Source organism: Zosterops lateralis, assembly GCF_965231275.1.
Source record: "Zosterops lateralis genome assembly, chromosome: 1".
Classification (NCBI taxonomy): domain Eukaryota; kingdom Metazoa; phylum Chordata; class Aves; order Passeriformes; family Zosteropidae; genus Zosterops; species Zosterops lateralis.
Window position 1 is genome coordinate 119,182,780 of NC_139762.1, and position 15,889 is coordinate 119,198,668.

The following is a 15,889-nucleotide window of genomic DNA, read 5'->3' on the forward strand; positions in this document are numbered from 1 at the left end:
GCAGGCACAGACCATCTGCCATGGATGATGAGTTTTCCAGAGAAAACAGATAAAAGCAATTGTTACTATTAAGTCAACAGAGGAAGACCTTGTTGAGTTGTTTTTATTTACTAATAAAAAATATTTTTATTTACTAAAAAAATAATTGACTAGGAATGTTGGAAGAAAGAGAAAAAATGGGTGGGTAACTGGGAAACGACTGACCTTCATTTTCATGTTTCTTAAACTCACATCTACAGGTGTTTCATTCTTCCAAATGACACTATTCACTGTGAGAGGGAGCTGTACCAGTCTGCCAGAGCCTGGAAGGATCACAAGGCTTACATTGATAAGGAGGTAAGAGGTATTTTAAAATCTTGTGAAGTCTTTACCTTTTCAAAGAATAATTCTGACTCAGAAATATTCTCTGCAGATCGAAGCTCTCCAAGACAAAATTAAGAATTTGAGGGAAGTTAGAGGCCACCTAAAAAGAAGAAAGCCAGATGAATGTGATTGTAGTAAACAGAGGTAAGAGGTGGCACTAAATATTGAATGCTATTCTGATTTCTAAGTCTTATACATTTTCCAGGGATTTTGAGATTGAAAATAAAACCCCAAAGTTTTATTGATATTTATTACCATTGTAGGCCCCTATTTTAGTTAGATATGAGTAGAAGCTACTGTGAACCACAAGAAGATAAATTTAACATTTTAAGATTAAATATGTTTGTATGCTACTAACATGTTTGAATCCAGCTGCTGTTCTGCTATAACCTAGCATAGGATCACACAGGTATAACTTCCTTAAAATAAGTGAAAATTTTAAGTCTGTATAGTTCCTTAAGAAAATGTCAATGATAGTATATTTCTGTTTTGGTTTTGTGTTGAAAACAGTTTCATGACTTACTATTTCCTAAAAATTTTCCCTGTAGCTATTACAACAAAGAGAAGGGGGTAAAGGCCCAAGACAAACTCAAGAGTCATCTTCATCCCTTCAAGTAAGGCTGTTATTAACCTCTCATTCTCACAGTTGACATTTTGGTGACTGGATAAATGTAATTTTGGGGATTTGGAGAGTGGTTTTGGTTTGAGTTTTGTAGCATTTTTTGTGGACAGAGGTGAGGGGAAGAAAAGGTCACATGTAACAAACTGCCACAAGCAACATTCAGTAGTTTTGCACCATCTTGTGAAAGCTTATGGATAATATTTCTTCAACCTATTGATAGAAAAAGGATGAAAATAGCATTATCAGAAACTGATCAATTTTATTTTAAACGATCCAGTAAAACCTAAATGCATCAGAGCATCCTTTCTCATGCTTGCTGAAGGGAACACCTTACCTTAACAGCTAGGGAAGCTGGACCAGAAGGTCCTGTTCTCATCCTTCCACCTTTATAAAATCCAGAAAGATGTAAAAACCTGCTAGTGCTGCTGTTAACCAAACAGAGGCTGTTCTTAGTCAGCCGTGCCCAACTTCCTCTCTGAGCAGGGAAGCAGCACAGGAGGTGGATGGCAAACTGCAGCTGTTCAAAGAGAACCGGAGAAGGAAGAAGGAGAGGAAGGGGAGAAGACGCCAGAAGAAGGGAGATGAGTGCAGCCTTCCCGGGCTGACCTGTTTTACCCACGACAACAACCACTGGCAAACAGCACCATTCTGGAACTGTGAGTCTTGTGTCAAAACTCAGATGTGATCTAGGTTATCCTCTGCTGTATTACTGGTTTTCCACTTCATGCAATCAAGAGCATTATTCTGAACTTAATTGCTGTCAAAACTTCAGCAAATAAAAGTGGACTTTAATTTCAACATTTTTATTTCAAAGTATATAATAAACAACTTATCATGAACAAAATGCAGATTCTACCCTTTATGAATTCTTCCCATTATTCTACTTTTTATATGCTAAAATACTTTCAAAATCTGCATAGCACTTGTGTGTATGAACAAAATGTTAGAGGTAAAAGATATTTTAAGTCTCAATAAACTTCAGGGTATATAGATTACTATCCTATTGAGACATAAACATTTCTCAGTATTCAGCACTAACAAATGAGTAACAAAGTGAGTATTTTTCTCACTTGTGGTGATGGAGAAAGAAAAGTGATTGAAAACTTTATTTTCAGAAATTTCAAGATCAGGTGATGATGAAGTTACGATATATTTGACTTTGAGCTGAAAATTTGCTAAGAACAACTTTTCATTTGGAGAAAGAAATTGTCTCCTCGTGATAATCTGTTCTGATTGTACTAGGACTTCTGCTAATATGTACTTTATATTTTAAAATGTTCCCAAAGTAGTCATATGCTCAGTTTTTGTTTTAAAGACAGCAATTACATTGGTTAATTTCTTTTTAACTGTGGAGTAACAAAAAGTTATGAAAAGAGTTCTCATATTGCTGTGCATTCTGGCAATGTTCCAGCAACAGTCATGGGGTAAAAAAAAAATGTCCTTTTGACACAGTTCACTATTTAAAGAAGAGCTAATGTATTATAATACCATTATCATTTTATTAAGTCTGTTCAAAACATTGACACTGTTCACAGCTAGTCACAGTACCCAAGTGTAAATAAATCTAAATAAAAACCTAAGGCAACACTAATATTTTAGTACTGTGATTAAAGGTACTAGTGGAAGAAACAAGCATATTTGACTGAAAACTAATAACTTGCTTGTTTAATTACAGTGGGCTCTTTCTGTGCTTGCACAAGCTCCAATAACAACACTTACTGGTGTTTGCGAACAGTCAATGACACCCACAATTTTCTGTTTTGTGAGTTTGCAACTGGCTTCTTGGAATATTTTGATATGAACACTGATCCCTATCAGGTAAAGCCCTTTCCCTGTTACAAAATGTCATTCACCAGACTCCACCAGAGTTTTCTTAACTTTTGTTAACAAAGTATCATTTCCCTTCCTTCCTCTCTTTCTCAGCTGACCAATACAGTTCACACAGTGGAACGAGGCATTTTGAATCAATTACACATCCAGCTTATGGAACTGCGAAGTTGTCAAGGTTACAAGCAGTGCAATCCAAGGCCAAAGGGACTTGAAACAGGTACAAGAGAAATAGTAGTGTTTATTTCCATTTTATTAACATTGTTTTCATCTACTTAAGTTCTAATTGTATTCATGAAGTGTCACTCTCCTAAGTGTTGCTCTGAACAATTTGGAATTACCCGTATACACCAATCTTGCACATCTGAATGACCAGGAGGCTTCTTTGCAAGTCTGCACAGGTTGTTCTTGACAGATATTGATGGCAAGCCCCATCATTTGACAGAAATGCTGCAGAAGGGAAATCGTTACTGGAGCTAGTCAATAACAGTCGCATGCAGATCTTCACAGCCTTAACGCTTTTCTCTCTTGCAGGGTTTATTTCATTAGTTTTTGCCTCCCAGTGAGGTGAGGTATTAAATCCTGTGTTTATTTCAAATGCTGTCTGCCTATGTGAACAACTTCAGGTTCCTTACCACAACCAAGACTTAATGTTGCAAGCTTCTAATCACCAGTAGTCTCCTTCATTTTTGAAGAAAGCAACATTTCTTTACAAGAGTCTCTGAGTAAAACAAAGCTGGTATTTTTACTTCAAGTCTCTGGAATTCGTTGCACTTAACTTTGGTTGATTGAACATTGTGATTTATTATTTTTTCACAGGAATGCTCCATTCTACATAATTTGTGGTGTTGCCTCTTTGTATCTCTTTCTACATCTACAAATGTTTCTCTTTTTTACAATATCTAATTGTTTGGGGGTTTCATTATTTTTGAAAACCTGTGGGTTTTCAGTTCTTTTATGTAAAACTTCCAGGAAATCTTTGTTGGACTGCAGCTCTGTCTTTATTTAACACAGTACATTTCTTTTTAGGAATTAGATGCTGTGCATGGAAAACTACATTTTGAATGGTTTTACAAGTTCTAAACACTAACAAAAGTTACTCTTGTATTTTCCTATATCAGGAAATAAAGATGGAGGAAGCTATGATCCACACAGGTATCCACACTTTTTTATTCTCCTCAGCAGCTTCTTTCCAAATAATTGCATGACTCCAGTCCATTTCAACTAATGTCTGTATCCTGCCATGTTGCACACAGCATAGCTTTTGATGCATGCATTTTCTAACTACCCTACACTGAAACTTGTCCATTGTTTTTTAGATCCACTATTCTGCATTTAACGTAGCTCATTGTCATAGCAAGACTTCATACAGCTCATATTTCATGCCTGTACTCCTTTAGATGTTTGCCCAAGGAAAATCACACAGAAAGAATCACCTCTTTTGGGTTGCTCTTGTGCTATCATGTTGATTTTGGATGGGTTGGAGGTGTTTTTCTAGTTTCATTTAGTAAGTCTTCACAGCTGCTTTTTAAATGTAAACTAAGTATGCTTAAAAGGCTTTCTGAGGTACAAAGAACCTAGTCAAACCTACGGAAGCAAAGCAAAATCTTCTCACTGGCTTTCAGAAATGTTGGCAGATACTGCTTTAAGCAAAAGCAGTGCTCAATATGAGCGGCTTGTGCTCAGAAGCCAGCAGGAGAGGGTTCAATTTAAGAAGAAAGATGAAGCTTCTTTGGGCTGAGAACAGATCAGACAAGCATGAAATGAAATTTCCTTAAAAGGTTGTATTATTTGAACTGAGGAAAGGCACCAGGAGAGGTTTTTTAAACCTAACACTTGAACCTGAGGAACACATGACAGACAGCTCTTTGAAAGTATAGTTTTCTGTTTAAAAGTATACTTATTGTACCTACATGTTTATCATGCAGAGCCCTGAGTCTCCTGGTGGAGAAACCAGACAAACATAAAGCAAAAGCCTGAACAGACTGAAAAAACCTGCAGATCTTAACAGTACTGCACTTGCTGTTCATTGAGCAGTACTTGTTCTCAGGGTGAAAAACAGATTAACATCTGTGGAGTGTCATATTTAGACTGGACTCCTTTTCACAGTTTATCAGTTTTATACAATTTCATCTCTATACACTTTGAAGGAGTAGCTGCTGATATACATTGCTTACTTGAAAAGTAAACAAGGGACTCCAAGGGGTATACAAGTCTGCATAAAACCTTTTTCACAGAGTTTTCTAAAAACCTTGTCATTAGTTTCCAGCAGTCAGAGAACAATTAAGCTAATGTATTTCAATGTATAGATACCCAATTTAAGCAGCTAAATTTTCTTTTCCAGCCAATTTTGTATTTTCTCATCTGACTAGTTTTGGGATCTGGGAAAATGATAAGCTTTCGTTTGGTTTGTATCCCTCTGCTTGCACTGCTCATTACAGCTTGGTGGGAGCTGGTTGCTACAATGATAGAAAGTAATCCCTGTAATTATGCTTGTAAGTCTTTCATTAGAAGGAGTCCTTGTAAGTAAGCATTCCTCATTTTAACTACAGATTTAACAGAAATGGCATTTTTGAATTGTAGGATTATATGAAACAGTAGAGCACACAGGATTAATCTATAAATTATATCTTCCTACATTGTTTGGCAACAAAAACATTTTAACTTCAGATACCAAAGAACATACAATAAACATTTTGGTACTGTGATAAATAGCAGATATAATGTAACACAAGCAATATTGTGCCCTGACATTCCAGGCACCCAGTTTCTCAATTTACACAGATGCCTGCATTCAACATTAAGGTCCAAGCCCCATCTTGGTGGAATGTTTTTCTTCTCTCAAGCAAAACCAAACCAACAAATAATAATAATAATAATAATTTTTTAAAAATCACACAGCCCATTTATCAGAAATCATTACAACTATCTGCTAGAGGATCCTTTCATTGCTGCCTGCAGATAACAAATGGAATAACAATGACAAGTCATCTGAACTGCTCCTTGGCCTTTCTTCAGGTCATGTAGATTCTCCACTTAGACCTGTTTCCAGTTCAAAATGCCCTGAGCTAGTAAAGCACTGCCTGTGTTGTAGTAAAACACTGGGGGACAACAAGGCTCATGTGGAAACAGCCAGTATAATGCTGTATAATGTATAATGCAAAGGGAGAGAGCTTCAGCAGGGAAGAGCTGGTGTCACCTCTGCCCTGTGATGGGCAGAGCGTGGCTATGCAGACTTGGTTGATAATATGATATGTGAACTTTCTCTCTCCTCTCCTACTTGTCTGAAGTTTTTCGAAGCCACCAAGGATATAATCTTATCCCCCATCTTTAGTCTCAAAGGAGACATATTCAAATCTCTTATTAGTTTTGAGATAATACAGGCCCAGATGGCATTATAGAGGATGCCAGGGTAGGATAAATGGAGAGTAAAGCTTAACTAAAACTTGATCTAGAAATGAACAAACAAACAATCAAACAACAACAACAAAAAAAAAATGAGTAAGTTTTGCTTTGAACAGCTAGCAACAATTTTTTTCTCTTTTGGATCTGTGTCATAGCTGAGAAATTCCAAAATGTTCATCAAGAAAACCACTGCCACGCTGTTTCTCAAATGCAACTCATCTGCCCTTTCCTATTTCATACTTACTTGTAACAAAATTTCTTACAGGGGAAAAACCTCTTCTTTCCTCTCCTCTTCCTTCTGTTTGCTTTAATTTCAGTGGGAAACTTTTCATGCTTACTGCAAGTTGTGGAATTAAACTGTGAATTAATTTGCTCAGTCAACCAAAACAGCTCTAGGACCTTAAGACTTTACCTCCCTGTTTGTTTAACACGTATGAATACAAGTTATCTTTGTCTTCAAATTAGCTATTTTCCTCTGTGTGACACAATTCCCAGTGCCTCCCCAGCTGTGAAACTTCTCTGAGACTACAGAAACAGTGCCACATTTAGAGAGCAAAAAATAGATCTAGAGTGAAGGACCATGAAGCTCTGACTCAGGCTTTCAGCTGTTTTGTAGGAACACTGCAAACTCCTTGCTGATCTGACTCCTGTGCAGCACAGCCCCATTGCCCTGCTGGTGAACCTCCTCAGAAACCCTGTTCCCCACTGCCCAGTTTGCCACCCAGCTCAAGCCTCTGTCCCACTGCTGGGGATGGGCAGCAGAGGCCTCCAGGGTCCAAATGCACTTTTATGGCTCCTGCTTTGCCCCCAGTCCCCTGGTCTATCCCCAAACCTGTTACCAGTCAAACAGAATTGCTTCTGTTTCAGTCCCTGCCATAACATACCAACCCGCCTGACTGTCCCTACAACAGTTTGTTTTCCTATACAAGCTTTGACTTGGCAAAGGAAAAAAAAAATCACCAACAAAAAAAACCCCCTCTACAAATAAAAATAATGACAGAAAAAATTTAAATATTTTTGCATTTGCAGTCTTGTTAATATCTTAGAGGGTTTAGTGACTAAATTCCTTACAAGAGCAGCCCCCCACAGTGATATTTTCTTGGGCCCTTTATGCCTCTAAGCACTGGAATAATAAATCTTCTTTCTTGAAATCTCTGTGGTATTTAATTATCTTTTGTTTCAGGAAACAAATTATCCATAATTTGACTTACAAAGATGGCTCTCATGTGGCCATGCCATGATTTCATTTCTCTTGTCTGCTTCAGGGAAGAAAGAAGATGTTCTGTCATAGCTGTTCTACCAAATCCAAAAAGCTTTTGTTTATTCCTGGATCAGGGACATTGTCACATGTTTGCAAAAAATATATTTCTAGAATATGATATTAAAACAATAAATTTTATGTTGCAAAATATTTCCAATTAAGAGCAAAGATTCAGGTGCTTTTAAATAAGGAAAGTGGTCTCCTTTTGGTGGGAGCAGAGTAAGGCCCCACATTGTAATAAATACTCAAGGTGTTTTTCTGACCATAATGGTATTTTTCTGGCTTTCCATATGATGGACTGAATATCGGAGAAGTTCTTTTACTGTGAAATCCTAAATTAGTAAGAAGCAAAGAATGTAGTCTTTGATAGACAGAAGTTGTATCTTCTGTTCTACTTTAATAATGAGAAAGAGCAACTTAAAATACAAACAAATTAATGGAGATGCCAAGAAGCATCTGTGGGATGCAGGGCTCAATATGGATGAGGATTTGAGCCCAGTTCACATGGTTGCACTGCAGCCACTTGAACTTCTAAAGTAATTGCTACTAGCCTACCTGCCTGTACAGTTTTCATGAAGAGAAAAAATCATTATCACTGAGTTAATTACTAAAGATTGCCTGCAATATAATTTGTAAGGGCAAAATTGTCACTTTCCCTGACAAACATTTGAATTGCTTGGTTTGTCTTTCCTTGTAGACCACCCTGCTGATAAAATCTTTCCAGTGAATTCAGTCTGCCCAGTGAATTCAATACAATAGTGTTGTTCAGTGCTACTTTTCAGTACAAAATGGATTTCACATGACAGGTTATCTAAGTTGCTATAGTCACTATAGTGATTTTTAAAAATATTTTGGAAATGGTTTTCTTTTATCTCTTTGCATCTTCTGTCTGTGATCAATAAAAAAAGCAGCTCCATTGTTACTCTTAGACCCATATCTATGCCCTTTATTCAGACTTATTATTTGAAAAGGCTGCTAGATATTTTCTTTGAAAGCATTTTTTTTACAAAAACAAAACCTTAAGAAGATTCTCTGTGTGTATTTTAACAGTATTTTACAAAGTGGTGCAGGCCTATAAATGAATTCATACCAATTTTTTACAGCTTTCATTTCCCCTAATTGCTCCATGTAAACTAAAATGAATGTTTACAAAATAGATTAAGACCCCCTTTGACTGTCATTTACTAAATAAAATGTGTCTGGTTAGTTTGTAGACCATGTTTTTTAAGCTACCTAGAAACAAGATTCACGTGGACATTGAAGTTCAGGTCACCAATGGCTTTCAGAGGTAGCCCCCCTCTTTTATACTTAACCATTGTTTAGTTATTGCATATTTTGCTGGAGTGCTCAAGAAAGGCAAATGGATTATTTGTGTATTGAAACATTTTTCCTGCCTTGAAATATCAGAGGAAGGGCTTATCTCTGAATGCCATCACAAAGCCCCATTAGACCAGATTTTGTTCTTTTTTCCCTCAGCCCAGGGATGTAGCAGGAGACAGGGAGTTCTTGCTGTGTGTTTATCGGGGGCTGTGAACATATCCAAGGCCAGAACCATTCATCTGATGACAGAAGAGGTGGAGTGTCTTACACTTTGAGCTACCTACTTTATGAACAGTGGTGCTTTCAAGCCAACTGAAATAGAAACACACATGGAAGCTTTGCTTGCACCTTTAATAGTGTTCACCAGTAGACTTTGTTCTTTCTTTCAACAGAGGACAATTATGGGATGGATGGGAAGGCTAAGCTGCCCAGTTTCACTGGCGACATTGACTGGCAAGGACTGGAAGACTTGTACAGTGTGAATGAAAGTGTATATGAATACAGACACAACTTTAGACTTAGTCTGGCTGACTGGACTAATTACTTGAAGGATGTAGATAGAATGTTTGCACTGCTGAACAGTTACTACCAGCAAAATAAACCAGACAAGGATAATAACACTGCTCGAAGCAACGGGGATGAATCATCCACGCCGTTCACCTTGGTGGAAATGACTTCTGCTGAAGAGTCCAGCGGCCTGACTGCAGATGAGTTGCAGCTTATTGTGCCAACAGACTTTGCAGCCCTTGCTTTGAGCACGGTGAATTTAAGTCAGGAGAGGAAACTTGAATTGAACAACGATATTCCTGAGAAAAGTAGTTTGAATGATGCACACTGGAGAAATAGTCATCCAGCTGAAAAATGGATGGAGGATAAAGAATCAGACCGTTTTGATATGGATTTCAGTGGAAACGGTTTGATAGAGTTGGAGTCCCGCCATAGCTTCATGCTACAGCCCATCAGCATTCCTCAAAAAGACACTCATCAGGATAGTGACACTGTGGAAGATATATTTGAAGACCAAATGTATCTTCCCATGAGGTCTGATGAACCCTTTGTTCCTCAGACTGTAAACATATCCATTAGGGATTCACCTGTCAATACCCAGGAAGAAGGAACTTTCTTAAAAAAAAACAAACAAAATCTCGCAGGAGAAAGTTCACAAATCCTAAATGCAGAAGGCAGTGCCTCAGCTCCACTCTCCTTGGATTAGATCAAGTTGTAAACTGTTAGATAAGTTCTCCTTTTTCTTATTAGCAAACTAATAAAGGTAATCAAGACAACTGACATTCCATGTTTATTGTAGATAGGTTTTACAGCTAAATTGAGCCCAGTTCAGTATTTGTCTCTGTACATTATTTTTTATTCACATGGACATGCGCTCCCTGTAATTCTTCACACTGGGAAGCAAGATTTCCAGTTTTCCTTTGAAAGAAACAGTGTTAACTTTCGAATGCAGCAGCACACTCTCTGAAAGCTAGAAATTATTTCTTTGAAAAGGATGTCCAAGTCACTTTCTCTATTTATTTCCAAATGATCCCACCATGAACCGAGTGTTTCAGTTCACCCAGTATGCCTGCATAATGTCTTTTACATCAATTATTTTAACCACTGGCAATTCTTAATGCCATGCTTTCAAGTAAAATGCACTTTTAAAATCTGTATGCCATACCATTTATGCATCTAATACCTTACAGGTTCTTAAGTTTGATCATTGTCTTATGAAATTGTGAAACCAATAAACAGACTGACCTGAAAGAGGTAAACACCATGGATTGTGGAAACAGACTCTTCAAATATTATTTTAGCAAAAATATTGCATGTTTTTTGTTGTTTTATTAAATTTATTCTCAGAAAGGTATGGCTAATGATTGCTAACTGTAGAAGGATTTCTTTAAATTGGATTGCTTCCATATACATTGATATTGTCAGTATTAAAATTCCATTAATTTTTCTGACCTTTTTTTTTTTTTTCTGATTCTGATAGAAAGGTTTATGTCAGTACATAAATGTTTTTGTCTCCCCACTTGTTTTTTTTTTTTTCTGAGCAATATCTTGAAAGAACTATAGTTTTGAATCTTAAATTCTTTTTTTTTTTTTAAACAGGCATTAAAGGGAATGATAAAATCATGTTAGATTTCCATTATTTTAGACACAAAAGGCACAATGAGGGTAAAAAATAGCTTAGTAATAATTTTTGTTGTTGTATTCTAAATTTTTTCTTGAACTTTACCAAACATTAAATCATATGAAGTATAATACAAAAATGACTTCAAAAATCTCTATTACTCAAAACTTAATATTTTCCCTTTCTTTTTTATAACTTTCTTAATAATTATCACAACAGCAACAAAAGAGAATTACCTCAAACAGACGTAATTCCACAGTGTCCAACTCACAGGTGTATTTCCTACCTGTTACATATTATTTAGTCTAGCAAATATTTTTTGGCTATTGCAAGCACTGCAGGTTAAACTTCCATTCATTACATTGTATTTTAAGTTGAAACTTTTTAAAAAGGAGATTCTTTTAGTAGGATTTTAATAATTTTAAGAAGCAGTCTTTTTGATGGACTCTGTAAATATGTTAAAATTACTAGTTCTTTATCTGATGTATGTGTCATGGGCTGATTGATAGAAAAACGTATTTATGGTCATGAATGATGCTATTTGTACATAGGTTTTAAGTTACTAGGATACAAACTGTGTTTTTAAATCTTGTATAATATTTCTGTGATACTTTTATAGTACAATTCTGGCTTCGGGAAAGTCTAGAAGCAATATTTCTTGAAATAAAAAGTGTTTTACTTTACCTGCTTCAGAGAAGTCCACATGATCCAGTTTTCCTCCTGAACAAGTTTTATTTCAAAAATATGTTAACAGTTTCAGTTTTAAGAATCCATCCATATTAAAAGCAACAGGTAACAAAATAACAAACAACATTCTGTTAGGTATGAATTATTATATTTATAATATATATATATATATAGGAGATGTGAGTAATGTATATTTTTTGTTTGTTTAAGACATGCTATGATTTTAATTTTTTTTAATTTCAAATTCATCTGGTCTTTTCTTCCTTGAACTCCATGCACTGAGCTGCACAACCAGCAATGCCTAGAAATAATGCAGTGCTTCATGGAGCCACATTTTGCTTTGCTGCTTTTCTCTCTCCCTGCTGACCAGACATGCAGTGCTTACCAAGAGTGAACCACAGATCCCTAGTCAGGACTTGTGTCTCCTTGGACAAGAGTCAGCATGAAAAAGAATTTAGCTTTCAAGGTAAACTCCCTCTTACATGAACTCTATGTTTGTTCACTGGCCTGTGAATAAGACTGCTTTCATACCTAAACTCAGCCTCTGAATCTGTGCTTCTTGAACTCTTCTTTCTTTTACATAGTCCTGGCACTCTGATGCTTCTGCAGACATGAACTTACAGGTGATGTTGGCAGAGATCAGGAAAGTGGATGAATCCAGGTGTTCCAAAAGCAGTCACTGTCACAGTCAATGTCAGATAGAGTCCTGAGAGAAGTCTGCCCTGAAAGCACACTAGCAAGCACAGGATGTATCTCAAAGCAGGGTGCAGAGCAGGCTGAGAGAGCGAGCTTGGGAGGACTTGAAGGACAAAGGCAAATCGAAGCAAAGTCCCACACAGCCACCTCTGGTATCTGTGCAAGGAATTATCCAGCACCAACAATGTGCCCTACATTCTTTGAAAGAACCAAGCAAGGTCCTTCCTCTATTAATGCTAGGGCAGAGATAGAGAAGGGAATGGTGCAACAGTGTGGTCCATTGATTCACTCCACTTGTCTTTCCTCCTTACCTGAGAGCTTAAAGGACTCATTCAGAAAATGGAAGAAAGAGCATCTTATTATTTTGAAAGTTGTCTACTTTCCTTCTTCTAGGACAACACTCAGTCATCTAAACTATCAGCTAAACAGTGCCCTACCTTCTAAATGAGGTGGCAGCTTTTTTTACAGGTGTCTTACAGGAGTGTGGAGGAAAGAAAGTACAAAGGATACTCATTCTGTAGGCAAGAGGTACAGACAAAAATGAGATCTGATCCTTGCTCTCTTGGAAACATCCACCAAATATAAAACTAAACCAAGTTAAATAGGCCAAAATCTTTCCTATCTCTAAGTATGCAGCCTAAGCAGTGTGTTGCTGTCCCAATTTGTTTTGTATTTCTTTCTGCACAGTACTCCTTGTCCAATAGCTGAGGCAGTCAAGTCCATGAGCAGTGCATGGTGTGACTGTCAGGAAGCTTTCACAGGCAGCTGCAGGCTCAGGAATGAAGCAAGTGCCTAAATCTGGCAAGTGCTCCTCACATGGGGGAGGCCAAGAGGATGACCTCCGTGGCTTTTTGTGATCTGCAGAGCAGCAGAGATGTGCCTATTCTGAAAGGCAGCACATAGTTCATTACTTTCTGAAGGGCCCCTGGAGATGGACAGGAAGAACTTTAAAACTTTGCACATCTTTGCGAGGTAGCAATGTTATGTAAAAAGTTTCATCTGGAATTTAAGATAAGGCAGCCAGTATTGCCCTCACATCTTTGGACAGCGTGAGACACTTTCTGAGACTGCCTAGCAACTGAAAGCACTGCAGAAGAGCAAAGATGTGTAGTGCTTCAGTTCCAGAATTACACATAGACTCACAGAATGGCTTGGGTCAGAAATTTTCTTAAAAATCATCTGGTTCCAACCCCCAGGTTCCAACGGGCAGGGATGTGACTTAGAGCTGTTATCTGTAGGTGAATCCTTTGTTACTGAGGTTAATGCACAATAACAGTTTTGCAAGAAACAAACAAACATTTGGATCAGAGCATTATTCTGGAGTTCAGTCACCTGCAGGTTTTTGTGACAGTTGAGGGAAGGTATTTTAGAGAGTAGGTCTGAGCACAGACCATCTCCACTCTCCCAACCAAAATCCCTTGAGATGCCTGCAGCTGTCTACACTGAAGTCACACAAGCACAGTCAGAGAGGATCTGTGTAAAACAGTCAGGGCTGAGAAGACAAAAGGTGCGGCAGCCTTGTCCAAGGAAGATTTTCCAAGGACTAAACTTGAGCCCCGGGCAGCCGTGGATACCTGGGTACGTGTGATATTGTAACAATCTTCTTTCTTTAGTTTCAGCAAACTCCAATCCTGTCTGTGTGCTCTGACATCATTTTTCAGTGAGAACAGGTGTGCAGTAAATAGGGTACAAGCCAGAGTAATTCCAGATACGATGTGTCACACCTGAGGTGCTGCAGTCACAGCCTGAGCTGCCTGGGACTGCCTGCAGTGTGTTCAGAGCCGCTCGGGCTGCAGGTGTCAGTGCAGAGCCACGCCACAAGCGCCTCTCCCGGAGCCTGCAGCCCTCCCTGTGCTTCCAGCGCTGCCCAGGGCTGCATCTCCTCACCCTTCGACTGGCAGCACCACCCGAGATGTGCGACAAATCTCATTTCATCCACCTTCCTTGGTTTAACAGCTCTGGTCTTGGACACTGGTGATGTGCAGGGGGATCTGAAAGATGCTTTTCTGTGTGGTTATACGTATTGGAAATGAAAACGTGTAAATCTTACTCTGAAATCAGAGAGGATCTGGACACAATCAACACACATGATATGCTATTTTTTATTTCCAAGTATCAAGTATTCAAGTGTTTGTTTTGTAAACACGTGTTTACAACAGATGCTGACAGTAGGTTTCATTAAATCATGGGTTATATAACTTTAAAATTACTCTAAGCTCTGCTGAGAAATAAATATAAATTTAAAAAAAAACATACAGGAGCCTAAAGTATGCAAAAATACCCAGCATAAACCAATTATTCTCTTTTTACCACAGCACAGCACCCACACACTCATACCATCAGACATACTCTACAAATTTCCTTAATACTCAACACATTTGTTTAATAATGAGTTTTTTTAAAAACTAAAGAGCTACAGGCAGTGTGCCCACTCCATGCTCCTACAATACTACCCAGACTGTTGCTGTTCTGCACAAATCATTTGGTAGAGGTATGCACTGCAGCCAGGGGCCAAACTCCCATGTGCTCAGCTGGAGAAAAGAGCAGGTCTTCTCTCAGGAAAGCATCCACTCAGTTGTGGATCTCACTGACACAAAATTTTCTTCTTTTCTTACTGAATCTCAGCTTTGGATCATTTTTTACTTTTTTTTGTTTGTTTGTTTTATTTGGAAATTTCCCTCCAAGTTTTCAAATATGGAGTTTGCTAAAGTGGAAAAATTTCTGTCCTGTTGGTCAGAAGTTTGACTAGTGCTATTATCTAGTAGCACTAACCACACTTCTGATTAGTTGCTAATCTTAAATTCTTTCTTTAGAACTTCTTAAATTGCTTTCAGTGCTATTTAGAATACAGACACCTGCCCTGCATGAGCAGCCCAGGCACAGTAATACAAAAAATTATGGTTCAGAATTCAAAATGGAAATTTTGTCTTCAAGATTTTAAAACCAAACCCTCCTTTTGGAAATCATAGCTCACTTTAAAGTCAACCAGATTTGGCCTATTTCCATTCCTAGAGATAGAATTTGCTTTTATTCTACCCCTCTCTTTCTGGTATTCCATGAAATAACATTCATATTTCAGATCTCAATCCTCATTTTAATTCAAACGCTTGCTAATATTGCTTGGTTAAGTGGTTCCAGAATTTAGCCCAGTGTTGCTTATCATTACTACAGAATGTATTTTTAGCCCCTGCTTAAGCAAAGCGACTAAATAAAGTAACATGCTACAGCAGGCTGAATACATTCTATACGAGATTTCCATGGTCTGTGTAGCTTTTACTTTACCTAACAGTGATGGGCCAAATCCTACAGACTCCTGAAATTATTTTCCTACAGAAGAACTAGGTAGGAATTGGCCCACCAGGAATTACAAACACTGTTTTTGTCAGAGCATTTCAGACTTTAGGAACAGAAACACATGCAGTTGCATCATTGACATGCCTTGAATATGTCATTTAAGTCATAGTGAATACATCATAAAATGCTTCAGTACCTATTAGCACCACAGTGTTGTTTAGTCTTTTGTCCGGAGATTATCAAGTTGTCTCACCCTTCCTCAAGGTGAACGACATTTTTGGATGCT

The 15,889-nt window shown here is 37.7% G+C and overlaps 1 protein-coding gene across 17 annotated transcripts in view; it reads left to right on the forward strand.

Moving 5' to 3' along the window:
* The window catches only part of SULF1 (sulfatase 1), a 237,738-nt gene extending 226,129 nt beyond the window's left edge, over positions 1-11,609 (forward strand). For 15 of the 17 annotated variants that reach the window (XM_083885292.1, XM_083885282.1, XM_083885293.1 and 12 more), the window contains 7 exons: positions 240-336; positions 413-507; positions 912-977; positions 1,469-1,641; positions 2,661-2,803; positions 2,909-3,032; positions 9,191-11,609. In XM_083885292.1, the coding sequence (XP_083741418.1) occupies positions 240-336; positions 413-507; positions 912-977; positions 1,469-1,641; positions 2,661-2,803; positions 2,909-3,032; positions 9,191-10,011 (1,519 nt within the window). In that variant the 3' untranslated portion in view covers positions 10,012-11,609. Of the gene's footprint in view, positions 1-239; positions 337-412; positions 508-911; positions 978-1,468; positions 1,642-2,660; positions 2,804-2,908; positions 3,033-3,933; positions 3,968-9,190 lie in introns of all 17 variants that reach the window. The other 2 variants (XM_083885289.1, XM_083885290.1) reach the window with 1 other exon arrangement.
* Positions 11,610-15,889: the final 4,280 nt, after the last annotated feature.